General features: G+C 39.0%; 2 protein-coding genes across 4 annotated transcripts in view; both read left to right on the plus strand.

Annotated features, from left to right (window-relative positions):
* The window catches only part of tspan18b (tetraspanin 18b), a 53491-nt gene extending 38534 nt beyond the window's left edge, over positions 1 to 14957 (plus strand). For 2 of the 3 annotated variants that reach the window (XM_088611030.1, XM_088611028.1), the window contains 7 exons: positions 7951 to 8047; positions 9207 to 9401; positions 10453 to 10527; positions 11091 to 11189; positions 11639 to 11815; positions 13467 to 13550; positions 14324 to 14957. In XM_088611030.1, the coding sequence (XP_088467156.1) occupies positions 7985 to 8047; positions 9207 to 9401; positions 10453 to 10527; positions 11091 to 11189; positions 11639 to 11815; positions 13467 to 13550; positions 14324 to 14371 (741 nt within the window). In that variant the 5' untranslated portion in view covers positions 7951 to 7984 and the 3' untranslated portion in view covers positions 14372 to 14957. Of the gene's footprint in view, positions 1 to 7933; positions 8048 to 9206; positions 9402 to 10452; positions 10528 to 11090; positions 11190 to 11638; positions 11816 to 13466; positions 13551 to 14323 lie in introns of all 3 variants that reach the window. The other variant, XM_088611029.1, reaches the window with a different exon arrangement.
* A 3748-nt stretch (positions 14958 to 18705) lies between these two features.
* The window catches only part of ext2 (exostosin glycosyltransferase 2), a 38570-nt gene continuing 37893 nt past the window's right edge, over positions 18706 to 19382 (plus strand). Inside the window, exon 1 of the mRNA XM_088611024.1 lies at positions 18706 to 18877. Coding sequence (XP_088467150.1) covers positions 18872 to 18877 — 6 coding nt within the window. The 5' untranslated portion in view covers positions 18706 to 18871. The remainder of the gene's footprint in view (positions 18878 to 19382) is intronic.

Here is a 19382-nt window from a genome sequence, read left to right on the forward strand (position 1 = left end):
GTTTTCTGGCTTTGAATGTTTTGCTTTTGTTTCTTCTATTCGAATCATGTGAATCTCAATGACAAACATGCCTTTTATGCAATTTCTTAAGGATCAGAATATAATCAACGAGAAGCTGAGGAAAAGTTATTGGGGTCTTTGGCATTCTGATGAAGAACATTCGTTCCTCTCTTTACTCCAGTAAGAGATCCAGGCACGTTGTAATAACATCCAAGAAGACAGGGTTAATATAAAAAAAGTAATATATTTTCTGACAGAAATTCAGCCAGCCAAGCAAGTGATCATTTTGTGCTCATAGCTTTTAGTGGAACAGGTTGAAGGACAACCTGTTTGTGTGTGGGGGGGGGAAGCAACTCTATACCTGTACAACTGCATAAAAATGAATGCTGCTGAAATAGATCTCCTTGCAGCAGTGAGATTTTTAGTGGGTTTTGATTTATCATTTAAATTAAAAAATAAAATTTTTAAAAAGCTCCAGTGCTCTGCAATTGTGCATCAATTATCACATCTGGTTAGCAAGCGTGATTGTTAGCATAATTACGTGATTTAATGGAACTGATAGATGTGAATGTGAACTGTTTGAGCAGATAGACTTGATTATGGAAAGGTTAAACAGCAGTCTTTAATAAAGCGTGAAAAGACATCAGCAGGGCTGCAGGTATTAAGATGTCTCGGTGTCCCTGTCTGGACTGGGTTTTAATGTGCTGCCCGGGGGAACATGTGGTTGCTGTGATGATCTGTGCATCGTCATTCCCCAACTTACCCCAGGAGGCTGCTTTGTGTCTCACCTCAAGGGTTGGTCAGGAAAAGTAAATGAATAAAAAGGAGAACACATCTGAGGTTTTCTCTGTGACTTGAGTTGAATCAGTAGCTCCTTGGAAAGAGATGTATTGGGAGACGGAGGCAAGAGAAAGCCATCACTCACTCTCATTGATCAACAGCAGGAGCTATTGATCAGGTAGATCAGGGGCAACTAGTGTATGTCTTCATTCCAGTGATTAAGATGCTGAAGCTATTGGGATTTGCAGTATCTGCTCCCGCACTCTAGTCTCGAGTCTCAACCTGCAGAAGGATGTAAATAGCAGTTTTAGCCAATTTTGATCTAATTACTTTTTATAATGTACTTTCGAACATCTGCTCTATAGCATGTATGCTTTCTGTCTGTAGATTTGCATGACAAGCCTCAAAAAAGAACATGATCTACTGCCATAGTAGTTTAGGGTAATCCGTTGATAAGGCTGAGTATGTCGAATATTCATTGCCATTGCACAGTACAGTGACATGGAGGCTAGCACTGCTTCTTCAGGTATTCTGTTATTTCCCCATCCCCCAAAATACCAACGTGTGGTTGGCTACTTTTAAACATTCACTCCCGAGATTCGATCCCGTGTCTAATAAGAGAATGAGAGCTTGGCATATCGCACTGTTACAGTACGATGTCAGTGGTGGCGCTGGTACCCCTCCTTATTTCTCCTTAGAAACAGTCCTTGCATCCCCAATAATAACTATCACTCATAAAGACTGGTACAGCCTGTGGTAAAACCTGTTTATGTGCACATTGTGATGTTTTACCCATTCTTATGCCCTTTGCAAGGAGAGTTTATCACAGCTCTAGACTGTTGCTGCAGCTCATTTTGCCTTATCGAAGACTGGCTGTGCAAAATGAACAACAAAGCAGAACAGGGGTTACATAGATCACAAGAAAACATTTGCTTTTCCATCCACTTCATTTCTGTATGATCTATAATGGTGCCGTAACTGATTAAATCTAACCCTCGGCATGCTTAAAAACAAGACGCAGACTCAAGACATCCAGCCATACATAACCACTGCCCCTCTTATCAGACTCTAGAATCAATTCATAGCTGTTTTCATATTCAGACTGGGAGCATTCTTCTCTGAATTGGGTCTTTGTTCATCCTGCATTAGCTGCCTTTCTGAAGGTTGTGATACTGCTGGACTCTGTTCAACCCCAGTCCTCACCCTAGGAGTGTTTATAAGTTTATAACAAATTAAGTCTCTTACCATTCTGACATAGACCAGAATGCCCTGGTACAGTACATATCTTGGTCAAAATGTTTATTTTGTCAAGAAATTATAAATATGGGCAAATAATGTGCAGTTAAAGATCAAGTTAGAATAATTGTTTTTTTTTCTTGGTGCTTGAAAGAAGTCCTAAATGGAAAACAAATCATTGCTGGCATCACATAGACAGTAATAAAGCTAGCATGATCGCTCTCATTGGGTTGTGACATTGTATGTGAAGAGAAAAATATGTGTACTTGAAGAAAATGATGTACTGTGACTACTTAGAATTCAGCTGACTTCAAAGGCGTTCTACTTCTGTAGGAGCAGTGTATGGCTCTTTCTCCTTAATTGGGGGTTCATTAAAAGACAATGCAAGCCTTGGGGAGACTTTCCCTTCCTCGTTTCTTTTTGGTATGTAGCACAGTTTAAGAGACTCATTAAAAAAGTAGAAAACATCAGATAATGTAATATTCATGTCCTCACTGTATATATATATACTGGATTTCTACAGTAGGCGTCTGATGGTGTGTCTTATCATCAAGGAAAACTATGTCACAGTATCCTGAAAAGCTGGCAAGCACAGGTACTTTTGCAAACCAGAAAAGCTTGCAATTATCTTGACTTCTAGTGTCTCCAGAGGGTACCATTAAGGTTGATCATTTAAGGGTCAAGAACACTTAAGAGGTTATATTTTAGTCCTCATGATAGTGCTCAAAACATTCATCCTTTTTTATTCTGTGTATATCCGTGATGGACTGTCTTAAGAGAGCAGAGAGGTGACAGACAGCTATAGTAATTCAATCAATTAAGTATAATGCGTTCACATCAAGGAGAAGTCTTGCTGCATCTCCAGCCAAATCCCCTTTTTACCACTGGCCATCTCTATCCTTTACTTAGTAGTTTATTCTTATAGTGTAAAAACAGACACATTCATTTCTTTAAGTGTGCTTGAAGTATAAAGTGTAAGGAACATTTCATGTCTACAAAGACATAGTAAGAAACGTCTGTCCTAATAAACCATATTACTACACTTTGTGCATTTCCTTTGGTAACATATACCTTCTTGTGTTTAAGCAGAAAAATTAAATTTGAAACTGCCCCAGCATTCCATGTTGAACTCCATGTACATGTACATTTATTGGTTGATATTAGCTGTTGAAATGGTCCCACATAATGTTAAAAAAATGATAAACTGTAGACATTGAAATTGCTGTTGATTTTTACTTCTACTTTGCTGGTGACAAAGAAGCCGTGATTTTATGTTAATCAAGCACAAAACATCTGAGGGTTAAAACCTAAGCAATACAAACACGAAATTCATTCTGTCTCACAAAAAGCACTACTGAGTAATGGCTGAAAATTATTTTGTTCCAGTATATGTTAGTCTGCAGCATTTAAATGCAGTTAGGAGATGCAAAAGATTTCAAAGATTCGGCTCATAAATCTAAATGTTTTTAAATAGCACTGATTTTGTTTTGCTTCAATGAACTTTGCTACATAAGATAATATGTGCCTCATAAAAAAAAAAACATACAATAATGGTTTTCTGTTTTTACTTGGCTCCAGTATTTGGTGATATTTATGGAAGAATGTTTGGAATTTATCTGTTATCTGTCTTGTGTTCTTGGATTCTTTGCTCTGTGCTGACCTTGAAAGGCATACTTCAAAAATCTGCAAAGTAAATGGTAGTGACTAGCGACTAGACTACTTTGCTAACACAGCAGTAATTCGGCAGTGATTCGAACTACAGGGCTTTTCCTCTTTATAAAGGAGCCTTGGCTGTAGCTGCTAGCAACAAAGATGCCAGTTCAGTATCCACTGTCTTTTTGGTTTCTTGTGGGCTTTGAATTACTCCAGCTCAGGATTCCAGCTGTGATGATCTGAGGCACACAACATTGTACCAACATGGTTCTGATGGGAACCAATCATTGTAAAACTCAGTCAGTAACGAAGTGTGCTTCACGCAACCTCTCATAACAGAATGTACAACAGGGATGGTGACCACATTCCCATGACTTCACACCCCACAGATGCTGTATTGATTGCAGTCTGAGCCACAGCTGATTAAAAACATTATCGGCACAGTACTTGGATCGCCATCAGGGGCCTCTGTGGTTGCAATAGTTAAACTGAAAATTGAAAGAACACACTTTCCTTTGAGAGGGAGCCTGTCGCCACAAATAACTTATGCAAGGCAGAAATTTGGCCCAAGTTTGCTTTTGCCAGTGATTACGCTATGTTCTGCAACATTCTTAACTGCATGATGGGAGCTTGGCTCAGCGGTATTACTCAAAATGGTGGAATAGCACACTAAGGAAAATAAAACTCTTTGGAATTAGATTTGATGCACATCTGGTACAACATCTCAGAGGTGCTGCAGCCATTATGTGAATGTTAAAGCCATATGTAGATATTCAACAATGCAACTAGACCATAGAAGATTGGTTTCCATGACTCTTGGTATCTACTGTATGTGGTAGCGTTTTCTGTACAATATGTGGGCTAATCACTCTACTATTCATGTGCTTAGGTATTCAGTCTGTCACTTTGCCTATGAATGACAGATCAGCAGGTTCGTAGAACTCTGTACACACTGAACGAAACAGGGCCGATTGTACAAACTTGGGCTGTTTGTTTCAGGAGTTCGGTTGTGTGCCTGTGATGGTGTAGTGAATGCAGGGTCCGTCTGCTTACACTTACATTGGTGCCGTGAGCTGAGCTGGAAATTGGGACACTGTTAACGGTGATATTACTGCCAATCCCTCTGAAGAAATTTCACATTTCCAGCACCAAAGGGCCAGTCCTTTGAGTCAGCATTTTCAATACAGAGTCTAACAGCACGCACTATACGCACACTAAAGAAGGATCTTCCTTTTCCCCATCAAATCTCCCCCAACCTGCAGTAGTTTTCAAGCAGGCCCTTTGTCTCCATCAGAGAGCATTTGAAAAGAGCTGAAGAGAGCCAGTGTTTGACCAGAGTTGATCTTTGAAAACTTCGCTCATATATCTTGAAAGAGCATCTTTCTCTAGAGTGAAAACACACTGTTCCCTCAGGGAGTCTGTTTGCTTCTGTCCTGGTATCATTGGAGTTGATTTTTCTATTGGCCTCTTTTCTTGAGTTATAAGGCTCTTCTGAAACTGGCACCAAACCTAGCCACTGTTTTTTGTCAGATTGCACAGCCTTTTAGTTATTTGAATTATCTTACTCGGAAGCAGCTAAATTCAGTTAAACACGATTCAAATGATACAAAAAATCCATTACATTCGAAACGTGCTCTTACATATGTGGTGGCACAAAAAAGAGAGATAAAACTGTCCCTTTTGACACTTGTGGTGTGATTTGTAATAAATGCTAATCTGCAATTAAACCCCCATAAACGCTTGTTAAGTGTTTCTGTGCAGTAATTAAATTTTAACACAGGATGGTTGTGATCATGTTGAGCAAGCGATGGTTTGCACCAGTCTTCTCCAGTCTCTCCAGACTCCTTCAGGGATGCTTTCTGGGATGGAAGGTTACAGAGATAGAAAAGGTGGTTAAGGCGTTTGCAGGTGTTGGAAAAAATTCTTCTCTTTTACTTTACTGCAAACGTGTTGTTGCTAGGTAAAGAAAATCAACGCAATTAACACATCCTTTCGCAAGTTAATATCATTACTTGGCAGGCTGATTTAACTGAAAGTTCCCACTTTGAACCACTTGAAAGACTCGGTTTTTCTTTTCACGGAAGATGACTTCAGAAAAGCAGATCAAATGATTATGGAAAAATTTTGCAAAATGTTTTTGTTAAGGCTTATTCCTTTAACCCCTCTTTTCAATGCTGAGGCGCCTTGGTTTTAAAATGGAAAACTACTTGTGTCTGTGCGTGGTTTTGATCATTCACAGCTCCCCCTCCACTTGCTCCACAAGCAAGTGGTGCAGAAGTGACAGGGGCGTACATCTCTGTGTGACTGACAAATTCAACCCTGAGGTTGCAGTTTTATGTGAAAGCCTTATGAGGAATATTCACGGGGACCCGTTTGGCGATGGAGAAATTATTGTGAGGCCGTGACCTACTGTACAGGATGCCTTTGGCTCCCAGCACTAATGAAAAGCCTCTCCTTCATTAAACTAAATGCCCCCTAATGGGCTGCAATTACACAGAGTGCATTGTCAGATAGAGATTGCCTTTTATTACACATGGGGCTTCTACTATTGACTTCATTAGAAAGGATGCTTTTTTCCTTTCTGCTGGGCTGCACGAATGGGGCCCTCCTGCTGGCTAAGCCCTGGTAAAAGCTTTATACAGTCCTGCACAAAAAAACAAAAAGAAATCCAGAATTGGCAGCCTCCTTTTAAGTGCTGACTGTTCAAGTCTAATGCAGTCATTTGCTTCAGACTGCTTCACCCCTCACTAAGAGAGGTGAAGCACAGTGCTGCGTTCTTACATGCTCACCCTCGTGGTCATTTTCTCCCTTAAAACGAAACGGGAGGCATTTGTTCGTGGTCTCTGAAATACCCTTGCTTTCTCCGAATTTTGTTGTATTGATTCCAGAGCTGGATTGCCAGCTTCACGGTTCTTGACATCTAGGGATTCAACTCTTGTGAAGGGTTCCAGGCCCTTTATCTCTTCACACTAGTGCAATACGAACTTGAGCGTGTTGTAAAGCAGATGGGTGAAAGGTGTACAGAGTACAGTACACCTTAACAGAGTCATAGGGGAAGGGGGTATCCATTATTGCCGAATGTCTGATAAACAAAAATGAGTAAAGATGCTTTGAAAGAAACTTTCAAATGAGATGAAAGTTTCAGTCCAAAAATGCACTATTATATCAGAAACACTATATATGTAGGCTTTCTGGATCTTTTAACATATTTTAACAATTGTACTATGAAAAATTGTTTCTGTGCTTTTTTATCATAAATGTACAAGCTTTTTGTATCATGTTGTAAATATACTGTATAAAATTCGCTGAAGCAGACAAAACACAAACACCCATCGTAAATAAATGACCTAACCCTACAGTGCACCACTGATATTCCTGAATTTTAAATCTCTGTAGTATTTATTTTACCTTGTTTTATTATTTTTGCATTTCCCCATCATTTAGGGGAAAATCCAGTATTTCTTTTAGATGAACTTTTAGCAGATTTTGTCCATTAAATCCGAAGTATGTTAAAGCAAAGCCTGATTAAACTGAGGGTTTACTGTGCTACATTAACTGGCCAGCAGCTCCTTGTAAATCTTCTAGGAACTGGTGGTAATAATGTAATCTTGTCTATTAACAGGAAGTGCAGATAACAGCAGTTTAGAGATTTGCCCTTTCAAACTCAAAGTGAAACACAAAAAGCAAAATTAAGTTTCCAGCTAAATGTCTGCTAGCTAAGAGATTAGATGTTGTTATTTGCTGTATCCATTCATGCACAAACTAAATTTACAGCTGTGACAAAGGTCATCAAATTTATTTTAAAAAGCTTGACATAGCTCAGACTCACTGTATACATTGATCCTCGTCATGTTTAATGAAATAACAATATTGTCTGTTACTTCAATGATAGTCTTGTCAGAAGAGGTGTTGTTAAAGAATGGCCTTAATAAGTCCGGTGCTCTTAGTCACCTCTGATAAGGTCATTATTGTAGCATTGGTTGCCAGTGTATTCCTCTTCCATTGATTTTATCTGCATTTGGACACTGGGGATCAAGTTGCAAAAAATACAATTACATAGTTTAATCTAATATTTTATCTTAATTAAGCTGATAATAGCTGAGTGCTTTCTCAAATGTGGAGAGTCTTGCAAGAGCTCGCTGACAGTACATTGTGCCCCTGTTACTCTCGAGTTGGTAAAGAGATGCAGGTCTGGAGGGGCTTCTTGTTCTTCGGATACTTGGTACTTGATACTTTCGGATCCTTCGGATAATTGAGTAAATAGATTTTGCATTTCCACAGGGGATCGGGCAGGCTGGAAGGAAGAAGCAAGGCCATGGAGGGGGACTGTCTGAGCTGCATCAAGTACCTCATGTTCGTCTTCAACTTTTTCATCTTTGTAAGTATTGTGAAACCACACGGCTGTTTCTTTCTCTTTTGCACATGTTAAAAGAAGGCCTTCAGCTGGTTTTATTAGTTGTTTTCCTGCTGTGCTGCTATTTCAGTAGCAGTATTTATGTTCTGATTTTATACAATGAAACGAGTTTGACAACAGTTTTAAGTTATTTTTTGGGGAGCTTCAAAAAAAAAAGATTTTTATTATTTCAGTTTGCAATCACCCTAACAGGTGGCTGCTCCCTAGAAACGATTTAATAAATGTTCTACAGTTACACAATCCTTCTTTATGTGTGATGCGATCAACTTTAATCAATCAACTCTTATAGACTTTGCTATACAGGTATGTATTCAGTTGAATGCTGTATTGTGAGTGGTGCCAAATGAAATCTTCACAACCAAAACTTTTTCTTTCCTCTCTTAACCATAACTGAAAGCCTGCAGTGCTGAATCTCTTCTGCTGCAGGAAGGTATTGTCCTTGGGGGTTTTTTCAATGTGTATCTGTCAGTTCCCCACTCTCCATCTCCCAGACTCCTGGGCTTCTGTCAGTGTCTGTCAGGAAGCCGTGCAGTTATGCAAGCATCTGGCTCAGACTGACAGATGGCTGATATGACAGGAAGAAAGGAACGCAGGTTTCACAGGCCAGAGAGGAAGAACAAGAGCCTCTTACATTTCCTACAGAAAACATAGTGAAAGGTCTTCCTAGCTGCAGCCCATTGCAGATAATGGTGTGCTGGCAGGTGTTTAACTTCGGTCTGATTGGATTTTCCCCTCGTTTCGGAGAGTTTGAGGGCGGGATGTACACAGCGCCCCCTATTGAAAATGACCGCCAGAATAGTTCCTTCCCCTTTCTCTCTTCTTTCATGTGCCGCTCTGAGAAATCATACCAGCTTCTTTTAAAAGGATGATTTGTGTGCAGCCAAGAACTTATCCAAATACCTAAACAGCTATATCTGTGAATGCTTTGAATGCTTCCTTAGCTTAACAGACAGAATTAAGATATTTACTTATTTTGCTACTGCAGTTTTATGAATTTTTGTGAAGCGTGAGGAACTATAATAAAGTGCGCATTTCTCAGCGGGGGAGGGAAGACAAGATGGACCTCAGGCAGGTGTGTCCCCATGTTGCTCCCTGGTGCTGAGCTCCGGTTGTTGTCTTGCAGCTTGGGGGCTCCTTCTTGTTGGGGGTGGGCATCTGGGTGCTAGTGGACCCCACGGGATTCCAGGAGATTGTGGCTGCCAACCCCCTGCTCTTCATAGGCGCCTACGTCATCCTGGCCATGGGCGCCATGCTCTTCCTGCTGGGGTTCCTGGGATGCTGTGGGGCGATCCGGGAGAACAAGTGTCTACTTCTCTTCGTAAGTACACTTCAGACCCTCCGAGACAACACAGACCTCATAGCAGACATCTGGCCTCCTTTCTTTTGCAGAGTTCCCATTTGTAATCAGTTATTTCATCCAAATTCCCAGTGGTTATTCAAACATGGGTAGTGGGTTAGGTGTATGTCTTCTGTAGTTTGTAGTGTTTTTTTATTGTCTGATACAGTAGGTGTATTAACAACGTCCTTGGTAAAACACTGCTGTTTTATTGTTAGGAAAAAAGGTTTTGACACATTTGGCTCCGTAATAATGCTGTGTTTGTGAGGCTTCTTCTGGAAAAGCACTTTGCTCAAGGATTCTGCTGGTTTCTTTTAAAATATATACAATCAAGTGTCAGAGAAACACAAAACAGTTGGCAAATGAGAGGAAGCCGTTCAGCCAACCCAACTGAATTTCAGCCCAGATGTTTTGAAGATGACTTCAGTAAGGACATAAATAAAAAATAAATCAAGCTAAATATATCTTGTAACAAAAAGTTGTATTTTCAATGTTTTGTATGAAATACATAGCCAATTATCTTGCAATATTTTATAACACCTACATTTTTATTTTTTTAAATAAAATATCTATCTTGTAGGATTTATAATTGGAGAAAGAGTGAAGTAGTGAAGGGGTCGGCAGGGTGGGATGAAAGGGATTCATACTGTTCTTGTATTTTTGTATTTCACTGTCTGTTTGAAACTATTTTTGCGAAAACCTAATAAACATATTGATTAAAAAAACAGTGAAATAGTGATTTTGGTGGGGGAATATCTACAGTCTTGGTGCCAGATAATCGTTTCATTTGAGGAGCAATTAGTCCGTCTTGAAATATCATGAAGGAGTCTGTGTGGAGTAGTGTTTACGACTTTAGACTCCTAATTGGCAGGTAGTGAGATCAAATCCCATGTCAGGCAGTGCTGTTGTGCCTTTCAGAAAGGCACTTCACTCAGTAAATTACCCAGCAGTATAAATGTGTACAAACGACAACTACTTTGGATAAACGTGTCGACCAAAGACACTAATACTAGTGTTCTCTCTCTTCCTCCAGTTCTTCATGCTAATTCTCATCATATTCCTCGCAGAGCTGGCAGCTGCCATTCTTGCCTTCATATTCAGAGACCACGTGAGTCTTTTCTCTAATTCACCTGGAAAGTGTTATTCCAAACACTGAACCACTTGTAAAGGGGGTCTAAATCACAAAGCGATCGAGGTTCAGGTCTGAGGAACAAAAAAAAGGCATGGTTTGTGTCATATTGTCTACCGTGACAAAGAGAGGAGATAATGTGTATGCATTTTTTTTTCTGCAAGTAACAGAAACAACACTAAATGTAATACTTAATATTGAAAAAACAACAATATTTATGACCTTAAAATATCAGAAAAACAAACTGACATCAATTTTGAGGACTGTTGTGTTTCACACTAGCAGCATTCGGATTTATGTGCCTTTTGTTTAGGTTCTTGTTAGCCCTCTAAGGTCTGCCATGACCTTGAACAATTAGACTATTTTTTTCCCTTCAAATGCCTCCTCTACTTTTTGAATTACATTGTTTCTGTGCTCTGCTAGCACTTTTGCCAATAAAGGAGAAAAAATCTCCCTATTTTCTCTGGAGACAGCACTCTTAATCATCCTGCCACTCCTCATAGTCACTTACCAGTGTCTGCATCATCTCTCTCTCTCGCCAGCTAACGAGAGAGTACTTTACAGAAGAGCTGAAGACGCACTATCAAGGCTACAACAACACTGACGTCTTCACTGCCACGTGGAATGCCATTATGACCACGGTGAGGCTGGTTTATTCTGCTGCGGTCCTCAGTAAAAGAAGATAATGCAAAACTGCTGCAGGTAGTCTCTACTGATCTCTTGACAGAGACTCTGAAGAGTTTTGTTGGATTTTTGAGCCTATATTGTACATAGGCTTTTTTTTTGTTTTTTTTTTCTGTAGCAGTATTCACATGAGTGCCCTTGCTTCATTTATGCTTCAAGAAGTCCTTAGTACAGTAAAGATTTTGTTACCTGTCATGAACAAGGAATAGAGGTTAATGAAATATACTATAGATATGAAATAAGTCTATATTTAAACTATGGCAAAACCTTGGAAGTCCTTACAATATTATTCTGTATATACAGTAGGTCTGAAGTTTCTTTTATAGAGGTAGGAGTGCAGTATTCTACTGTTCTCATATTGCAATTATAACCACGTGGTGTAAAGTGATTTTGGACTTCTTTCCAGTTTGACTGCTGTGGAGTGAACGGTCCTGATGATTTTGAGAATGGCCTCTTCAGGAACATCAATCCCAATGACGTGGTCCCAGAGGCCTGCTGCCAGAGGAACAGTCAATCCACAGACGAGACCTATATCAGCTTAGAGGAGTGCCTCATGGGTAGCCTGCTGTTCCGCAACAACAAGGTGACACATGCTCAGCCACGCTTTCAGACACATCAGCTTTGAGGGGCAACTGTTAGTCCACAAGAGTCAGGGATTTACATAGTATTAGACAAGAGATTCGCAAATGATTACTTGAGAAGTAGTGTAGGTCGTATCTGGCTCTCTGCCCCTTTGTGGGTTTCTCTCACTTTGTCACCTCTCTGGTTGATGGGAGGATGTTTGTGTTGTTGAACATGACACGTTATTGTCATGTCCTTCTTGTTCTACACGGCTGCTTCCGCTGAACCACAATATGAGCAGCCCATAAACAGCAAACACTGGAGGACTCTTTCTGGGATTTCATCTTTTGCAAAAACAGTTTCTCGGACATACCTACTTTCCAGCTATGTGAACCCCTCAGCTCTTTTTAAAACTCTAAAAAAAAAACATACTTAGCTAAGCATTCAGTGCCAGTTCAGCTGTTGATCCTTTGTGTAAATCTTGCGTGTATAATGAAACAAGCCAGAGACTGTTGCCATTGTGACAGTGACATTTGGTGCAAGTTTTTGCTATATCTGTCCAATTGCATTGAAGAAATGGGTCACCATTTAATGCACATCAAAAGTAAAAATCTGGATCGGTGATGCAAAGCTTTCACATATAAACTAATAACTGGTGAAAATGGGAGCTGATGTAATATCATGGGAGCCTCTTTAGCCTTTCAAGTCCTCATAGCTTTTCCATGTACTTTAGCGTGAGGGCAACCAAAGGACAGCTTGATAATTCAGCAAAATCTTGAAATACACAAAAACTACAGGACTTTTAACTTATGAGTCAAAATATGCTACAGTATGTGCACTGTATCCCTGTTTTTGTTACATGGCCAATCTGTTGCTGGTTTTCATTTGATTCAAGACTGAGAGGAACACTTTTAAAAAGAAAAGTGGTCTGTTAGTGTAAGATTGTTGCTTTTAAAATTTTATCGTAATCTTACTCTCCTTTTAAAGTTTCCTTATTTTTAGGGTTATTTGTTTTTTTATATTTTAGAGTGATCTAACTCCTCTTAAGAAGGTTCTAGTTTCTTAATTATTCTTTATATGGAAGTAGTTTCTCAAATGCAGAATTTACTAGTTTCCATCCATACATTGTTTTTGGTTTTCACCAGCAGTAATGCACAGGGAGAAAGCTTCTGCTTCATAGAGGAAAGGCTAATATTGCACTCTCGCTGTTTTGTATTGTACATTAATTCCTTGTTTTTTTTCTCAGTTTGACATGTACAGGGAAGCTATCTGTATCAAGAATGGTGCTACTCAACCAATCACTTTCATCTATCACATATTTATGTTCTGATCACCAACAAAAATGCTAATACATTTATCAGTAAGATATCTGCATATTAAGTGAGAAACACTTGGATTACCAGCTGTCAGTAAGAGTTGTAAAGACAGGTGAAATGCCCCAGTTACCTGCTATAATGAAATGGAGGATAATACTAGGCTTTAGCCTGTCTTTCTGTCATACAGACAGAGATGTAGTAATGCAACCCAAATGAGATTTGGAGGTAAACCTTCTTATTGATTTAAGAACACAATTTTAAAGCGCTTCACTCAGTTCCACTGTTGTGTGGTTTTGGGATGTAGCTGTGGCTTAATCTTTGCGGTTAGTGATTTAATTCTCCCTATCTTTTTTTAAGGGGTGTTACACCGCAGTTGTGGACTACTTTGAGACATATATTTACCTTGCTGGAGCACTGGCCATCGTGGTGTTGACAATTGAGGTAGGATTCTCTGCTCCATGCATTGTCCCTGTTCCTTGGTGGACCAGAATTAACACCGAAAAAAATACTTCTGACAGCCCAAGTAATTATGCTCCTAGAGACCGCAGACTGTGGTGTTCACCTTGTATAAATAATGTCATACAGGAGATAATTTTTTTAGAGAATTCTTGTGTGTTTTTTTTTCATTTGACTGTTTATTGTTATATATGGTCTCATCTGTTTTATTTACTGTTTTAAATAACAATATGTATTTGAAAACATTGTTTGCCTGCATTCTGCTGTCAGAAGCAGGAGGCATGCAGTGGAATTGTACAGAACCACGTTACTTTTTATATAGACTGCTTTTGCATTGATCTCATGTTTACTTGTCTTCTCATCTTTTCTTCTCCAATATTTTATTCAGTTTGTGTCTCTTAAATATTTGGACTACCTGTAATGGTCGTGAATGTGATTGCAGCTGTCGTTCATTTATCTGTGCTATCAAGCATTGAGACTGTAGTTCAGTCTTAGGCATGCAAGCACTTTCATGTCTGATATTTTTGACATGAAGGCTAAGTATTCTTCTGCAATTCTCCAATGTTTCACTTGCACAGCATACCATATGGATTAGAAGCAAACTTGCCTTAGGTTTCTGTTATCTTCTTCTTTGTGCTGGAGAAAGTGCAGAGAGTTTTTGTAGTCTATACTGCGAGAAAATGCTCTCTAACCATTGAATTAGCACTACTGGACACTCAAACTGCAAAGAGACTGACCTCCTTTCTCTTTCTCCGCAGCTTTTTGCCATGGTGTTTGCGATGTGCTTGTTTCGTGGAATCCAGTAGATGGCACTGTTGCAAAGGACTTGTCGAAAGGGAAAATTGGAGGACGATTGCTTGTAAATTAATTTTTTTTTTTTAATTGGAATAACCAAAAGGCTTGTACTTCATGGCTGGAACGTTGAGGTACAGGGCATGATTAAATGGGGGGAAAAAAAAGCTGGAGAGAAAAATCAGATCAAATCGTGATATACTGTGGACCAGCTGAAGCCTGCTACTTCTGGATTTCTTAAGCAGAGGAGGAGGAGGGCACTGCACTGACTTTGGGATGAAGCATATTTATATTGAGGAATGTTGGCGTAGCGGATCGGGCCTATGTGTTGAGAGTATACCCTTGCTGTATCCCCCATCCCCCAGCTGGCTCTGGCAGAACCACACGCAGTCCGTTGCTATTTAAATCCCTGTTCAGAAATTATTCAACAGGCAACAGTGTGGCTGCCACCTAGCTTGAAAGCCAACCTATGGTGCTTTTTTTGTATTGTGTTGTTAATTGCAATAATTATTATTATGTGATTTTAGCTGAACCTTATCTGTATGCATTTGTATTAGAATCTATAAGAGATATTAATAATAAAAAAACATGTTTCTGTAACCTGTCTGTACATTGGGATTTTCATTCTTTTTCTGCTGAAGAGCAAAGGGCCAGCAAGACCAGGCATAGGAGTTGTTCATCCTTGATTAAGTTAAGATGATCAGACAAAAGAACATTTTAGGCTCGTTGTGCTTCAGCAGAAACTGGTAATTGTAAAATTAGTCTTAAATTAGTGTTGTAAAAGGAGTGGTGAACTTCGTCTCAATACCAGTGATGTGTAATGAGATCATCCAATTGCGCTCTATAGCTACCTGTATGAGATCATTTGAGAAAACCCTCAATGGCCTGTCTTGAGAACCTTGTATTCATGGTAGTGATTAATACTGCCTTTAACAACTGTAGTAGAGCTGGGTCTCAAATATTTATACTACAGTACATATTCATATTCTGTTTTTACATACATAATGCACCACTTACAGCGGATCAAAAAATATGCATGTAAACAAAAAACACTAAAAGTACAATATTTCAACAGGACTTCAAAGGTTGAAATTGAATTGCAATTTTTGAAAACTCTTTTCCCTCAAAAACCCCATTGTGTCTAGAAGGTTAGAAAACTACAGTATATGGCTATGCCTTACACAGATGTCACATAAATGGTATGCTGCATTTCTTTGCAATCATGTTGAAAACTAAAATAGTGCAGCTTTACACACAGCCTGTGTAGGTTGTATTAGCAGGCGCTAAAAGGCAATGATTTTGTAACATTTATCTTTGTTTGTCTTAAATGATAATGGTGATGGGTGCTATTCAATTTGGATTATTCACTGCCAATCACAGGGAAGGATCAGCATGATACTGGCGTCCTATCCAACGTGTACCCCGCATTGTGAACATCACATGCCAAAGCAGGCTCCCCCAACCCAGCTGGATGAAGTGGTTAGAAAAAGGAATGGATGGATTTCCATGATCTTTAAAGTCAACATTTTTCACTTAGACTTTTTTAGCCAAGGAGGAAACTGAGGTACCATTGCAAACTTCTGATCACATCAAATCCTGGACTAATATTTCACCAGTTGCTTAGTTATATTAATTTATTGGAATATCAACCAAATGTCCATTGACAATCTTATGAACAGCTCATCAACTGATATCTAGATCACCAGCAATGTCCCTAATAATTTAGTCTGTCAACATGCTCAATGGTTGTTCCAATTCCTGCAGTACCTGGACACTCAAAATCCAGAACATCATTAAGACCTGCTGTTCTTACTAGCCGCAAAAGCCCAGGATGTTATCTGGCAGGGATTGTTAACATTTTGGCCAGTGAATTTATTTTCCTGCACATGTGTTCATGTAAACTTCCATAGAGGCGAGGTGAGGAACGGCCATGGTAAGGATTTATTTATTATGAATGATTAATTACAGTGTCGTCAAAGCAGAAACAACTAGCACAACATTTATTAAACATTTACAGTACAAATATACTACTAATAATAATTGTTTACATTTATACAGTATAGCGCTTTTCTGGACACTCCACTCAAAGTGCTTTACAGGTAATGGGGACTCCCTTCCACCACCACCAATGTGCAGCCCTACCTGGATGTTGCGAATGGATGATACTATTGACCATTTACACACAGGACATCACTTAAAACATTATTGTGAGACAGGCTCGCTCTGTTCCTCAAGCTCTGACAGGAGATCATGTACGGAGCTGCCAACTCTTCCAGTAGGATTGGAAGCTCTGTGGGAATTCTGGGATTAGAATTGTCATTTAAGGAAGAATTAGTCTAATCCTAGAATATTTCTTGCAGTGCAGCAGAGTACAGTGTACTCTGTCTTCTATCTGAATCTGTTTCTCCCTGCTCGCAGAGAGCACAGCCAAGCCTCTCTGGGCAGCCAGGTCTGTCTGTGTCACCCAGTTTCTATGGCCAGGTTCTGATCACTGAGCAAGTACTTTGCCAGGGTCTTTTTCTCTTTGTTGTCTCGCATCTTGGTCAGATACTCAGCTAGTGTGCATTGTCTCTGTAGTGTATTGTAGCATTTCAGTTTGCGTGTGTGTCCCAGTGGGTAAGGTAATATTGTTTGGCTTGTGTGTTTGGACTGTAACTCTTTGCTTGTTAAACTGGATTGGAAATGGAAATTCTCACAAGCACCTTGGTTTTTATATAAGTGTGTGTCTGAGGATGAGTAGGGGAGAGGAAAAAATATTAAAGTGGACTTTGGTGAAAGTGGTTATTGTGACATGGAAGGTTAATAAATACAGAAAGAAAACAGAAATCAGCTGCTGTTTATATCAGAGAACCAGGACAGTCCCACAGGGGGACACTGTACTCATGTATTATTTATAATCAACCACTATATAATGTCCTCTCTGAAACTCATACAGAGACATAGTGTAACTTCAAATCACAGTGGAAGAGAGTGCTGAGATCTCAGAAAAGATTTCATGATAATCAGCAGACTACACTTGCATTTAAAGAAATGCCTACGTTTGTATTTTCGAACAACCAGACTTCAGCTGCTCTGCCTGTGGTTTCAAATGAGGAACATGCCACTCGTTTATTTCTGCACGGAGTGGAACTGACACCTTGCAAAAATTCTCAAACATAAAATTGAATTTCATCCACAAAATTGAATTAAAAACAGACATTTAGTGACAAGGCTTGTTCACTACATATGCAAACATTATTTCTGAATGTGCAGTGAGTGTTCATAATGACAGTTCACCTCATCAATCTGTGTTGTCTGTCCTTAAAGCAGTTTTCATTTCAAATAAATAAAGTCGAATTCTTACTGCCTGCAATATAAGAATTAAGACTTTATGACCAAAACTGAACAAAAGTCTTCTAAAAATCTTAATATACCACATAATTAGTTCTGTTTTGTATTCTTTACTTCTGTTGCTTGCTCAAAGAATGTTAAGTTAAATATCACTTGCCTTTTCTAAAACTGTTTTGACCATCCCCAAGAATTGTATTGCCATATGTGTGATCTAGCTAAGTTCTATGTAATCCTGCACATAATATTTTAGCCCTTTTTTGTGTATATTGGCAATTTTGCAGCTAATGTATTTTTCCCCTTTCATGTGTGACTGTTGGAAGAGTCGTGCTCACAGCTTGTGAATGACACCTCTTGTTTCCTTCATTACTTTTGGTAGAATACCACCAGGCCCTGGATATTTGTTCACCTGTGCTTTCAATACCTGTACCTCTTGTTCATGTCGAAAAGGGTTCTGACAGTCTTAGATACAGCCCAGTATGGATGAAAGATGTGGTCTTCTCCCTACAGCGCACCCAAGAATGTGCTACTGCTCTCTGCCGTCCTCATGAAGAATAGCAAGGCGTAATGTCTCATAATGTGTTAGATCTGTTCAACAAGCTAAATGTTCATATAAACCACACATTTTAAAGTGGCGTCAAACCTGTTATGACAGAGAATACCGCATTGGAAAAACATTTATACATTTTATTCATTTTGATTCGCTGGTATATACTGTAATCACGGTACGACATTACAGGACTCAAGTTAACTTTGATTTCTGTATAAGTCTGCAAAAGGTCTAAAAGTACTACATTGTTCCTGTTAACCAAATTGTTTTCAAACCTGCTGCAATGAAATACTGTAAGGAAGCGTGTTACCATGAAATAAAACTCACACTAGTGTAAACACTATAAGATATTATTACGGTAAAATGTCTAATACTACTCTAATGAAATAGACTCCACATCGCTAGGTGTCACCATTTCCACACGTTTCAACATTATTTAAATTTATACGCATGTAGTATCTGTGGTAAATATCACGTCCAGGTCTTGGATAATGATTTCCAGGTTAAATTCTTCCTATACTTCTCTTTCGTTCAATGGTCTTAAACATCATTAAAGCGGCTGTTTATCTTGTGTAGTAAACACAAGTGAAGATATGAATTAACCATCAAACGTCAGCTTCTGCAGCAGTTGGGATATATGAAGGTCAGTTTGAACGGATAGTAGTTTGTAAAAACGACACGAATAGTGATGGGTTTTTTGATTGTTTACTTCCATACATTTTATTCAGGTGCGTTATTTCTCTTTGCCAATCTAATCAGGTTCCTGTAGTTGATAGATTAGATGATACGCATATTTTAGGTTTGATTTTTGTGTGCGCTGTGATTTCTGTTTTTGGAGGTTTTAGCGTATTGTTGGCAATCATCCACGTAAGATAAGCGTGGTGCGAGTAATAATGTCCTATGTGAACCATAGCGGTAAAAAATTAACTTCAACAAGCTACTGACCAGAATCCCCTTAACCACTATAATTTTGATCGTCATTTAGTAGACTTTTAAAATAGCGGACAGCTGATATAAATTCACGTCTTGCTCATTTCTTGCCTTTTTTCTATTATACAGTCATGTCTGTCTGTTGGGTCTCCACTATGATGTTTGTAAAACAAGTGCCAAATGTTCAAATATTTGCTCAGCTCTAATCTGTAATCTTT

The sequence above is a fragment of the Lepisosteus platostomus genome, chromosome 18, assembly GCF_059453375.1.
Source record: "Lepisosteus platostomus isolate fLepPlt1 chromosome 18, fLepPlt1.hap1, whole genome shotgun sequence".
In the NCBI taxonomy this organism is placed as follows: Eukaryota; Metazoa; Chordata; class Actinopteri; order Semionotiformes; family Lepisosteidae; genus Lepisosteus; species Lepisosteus platostomus.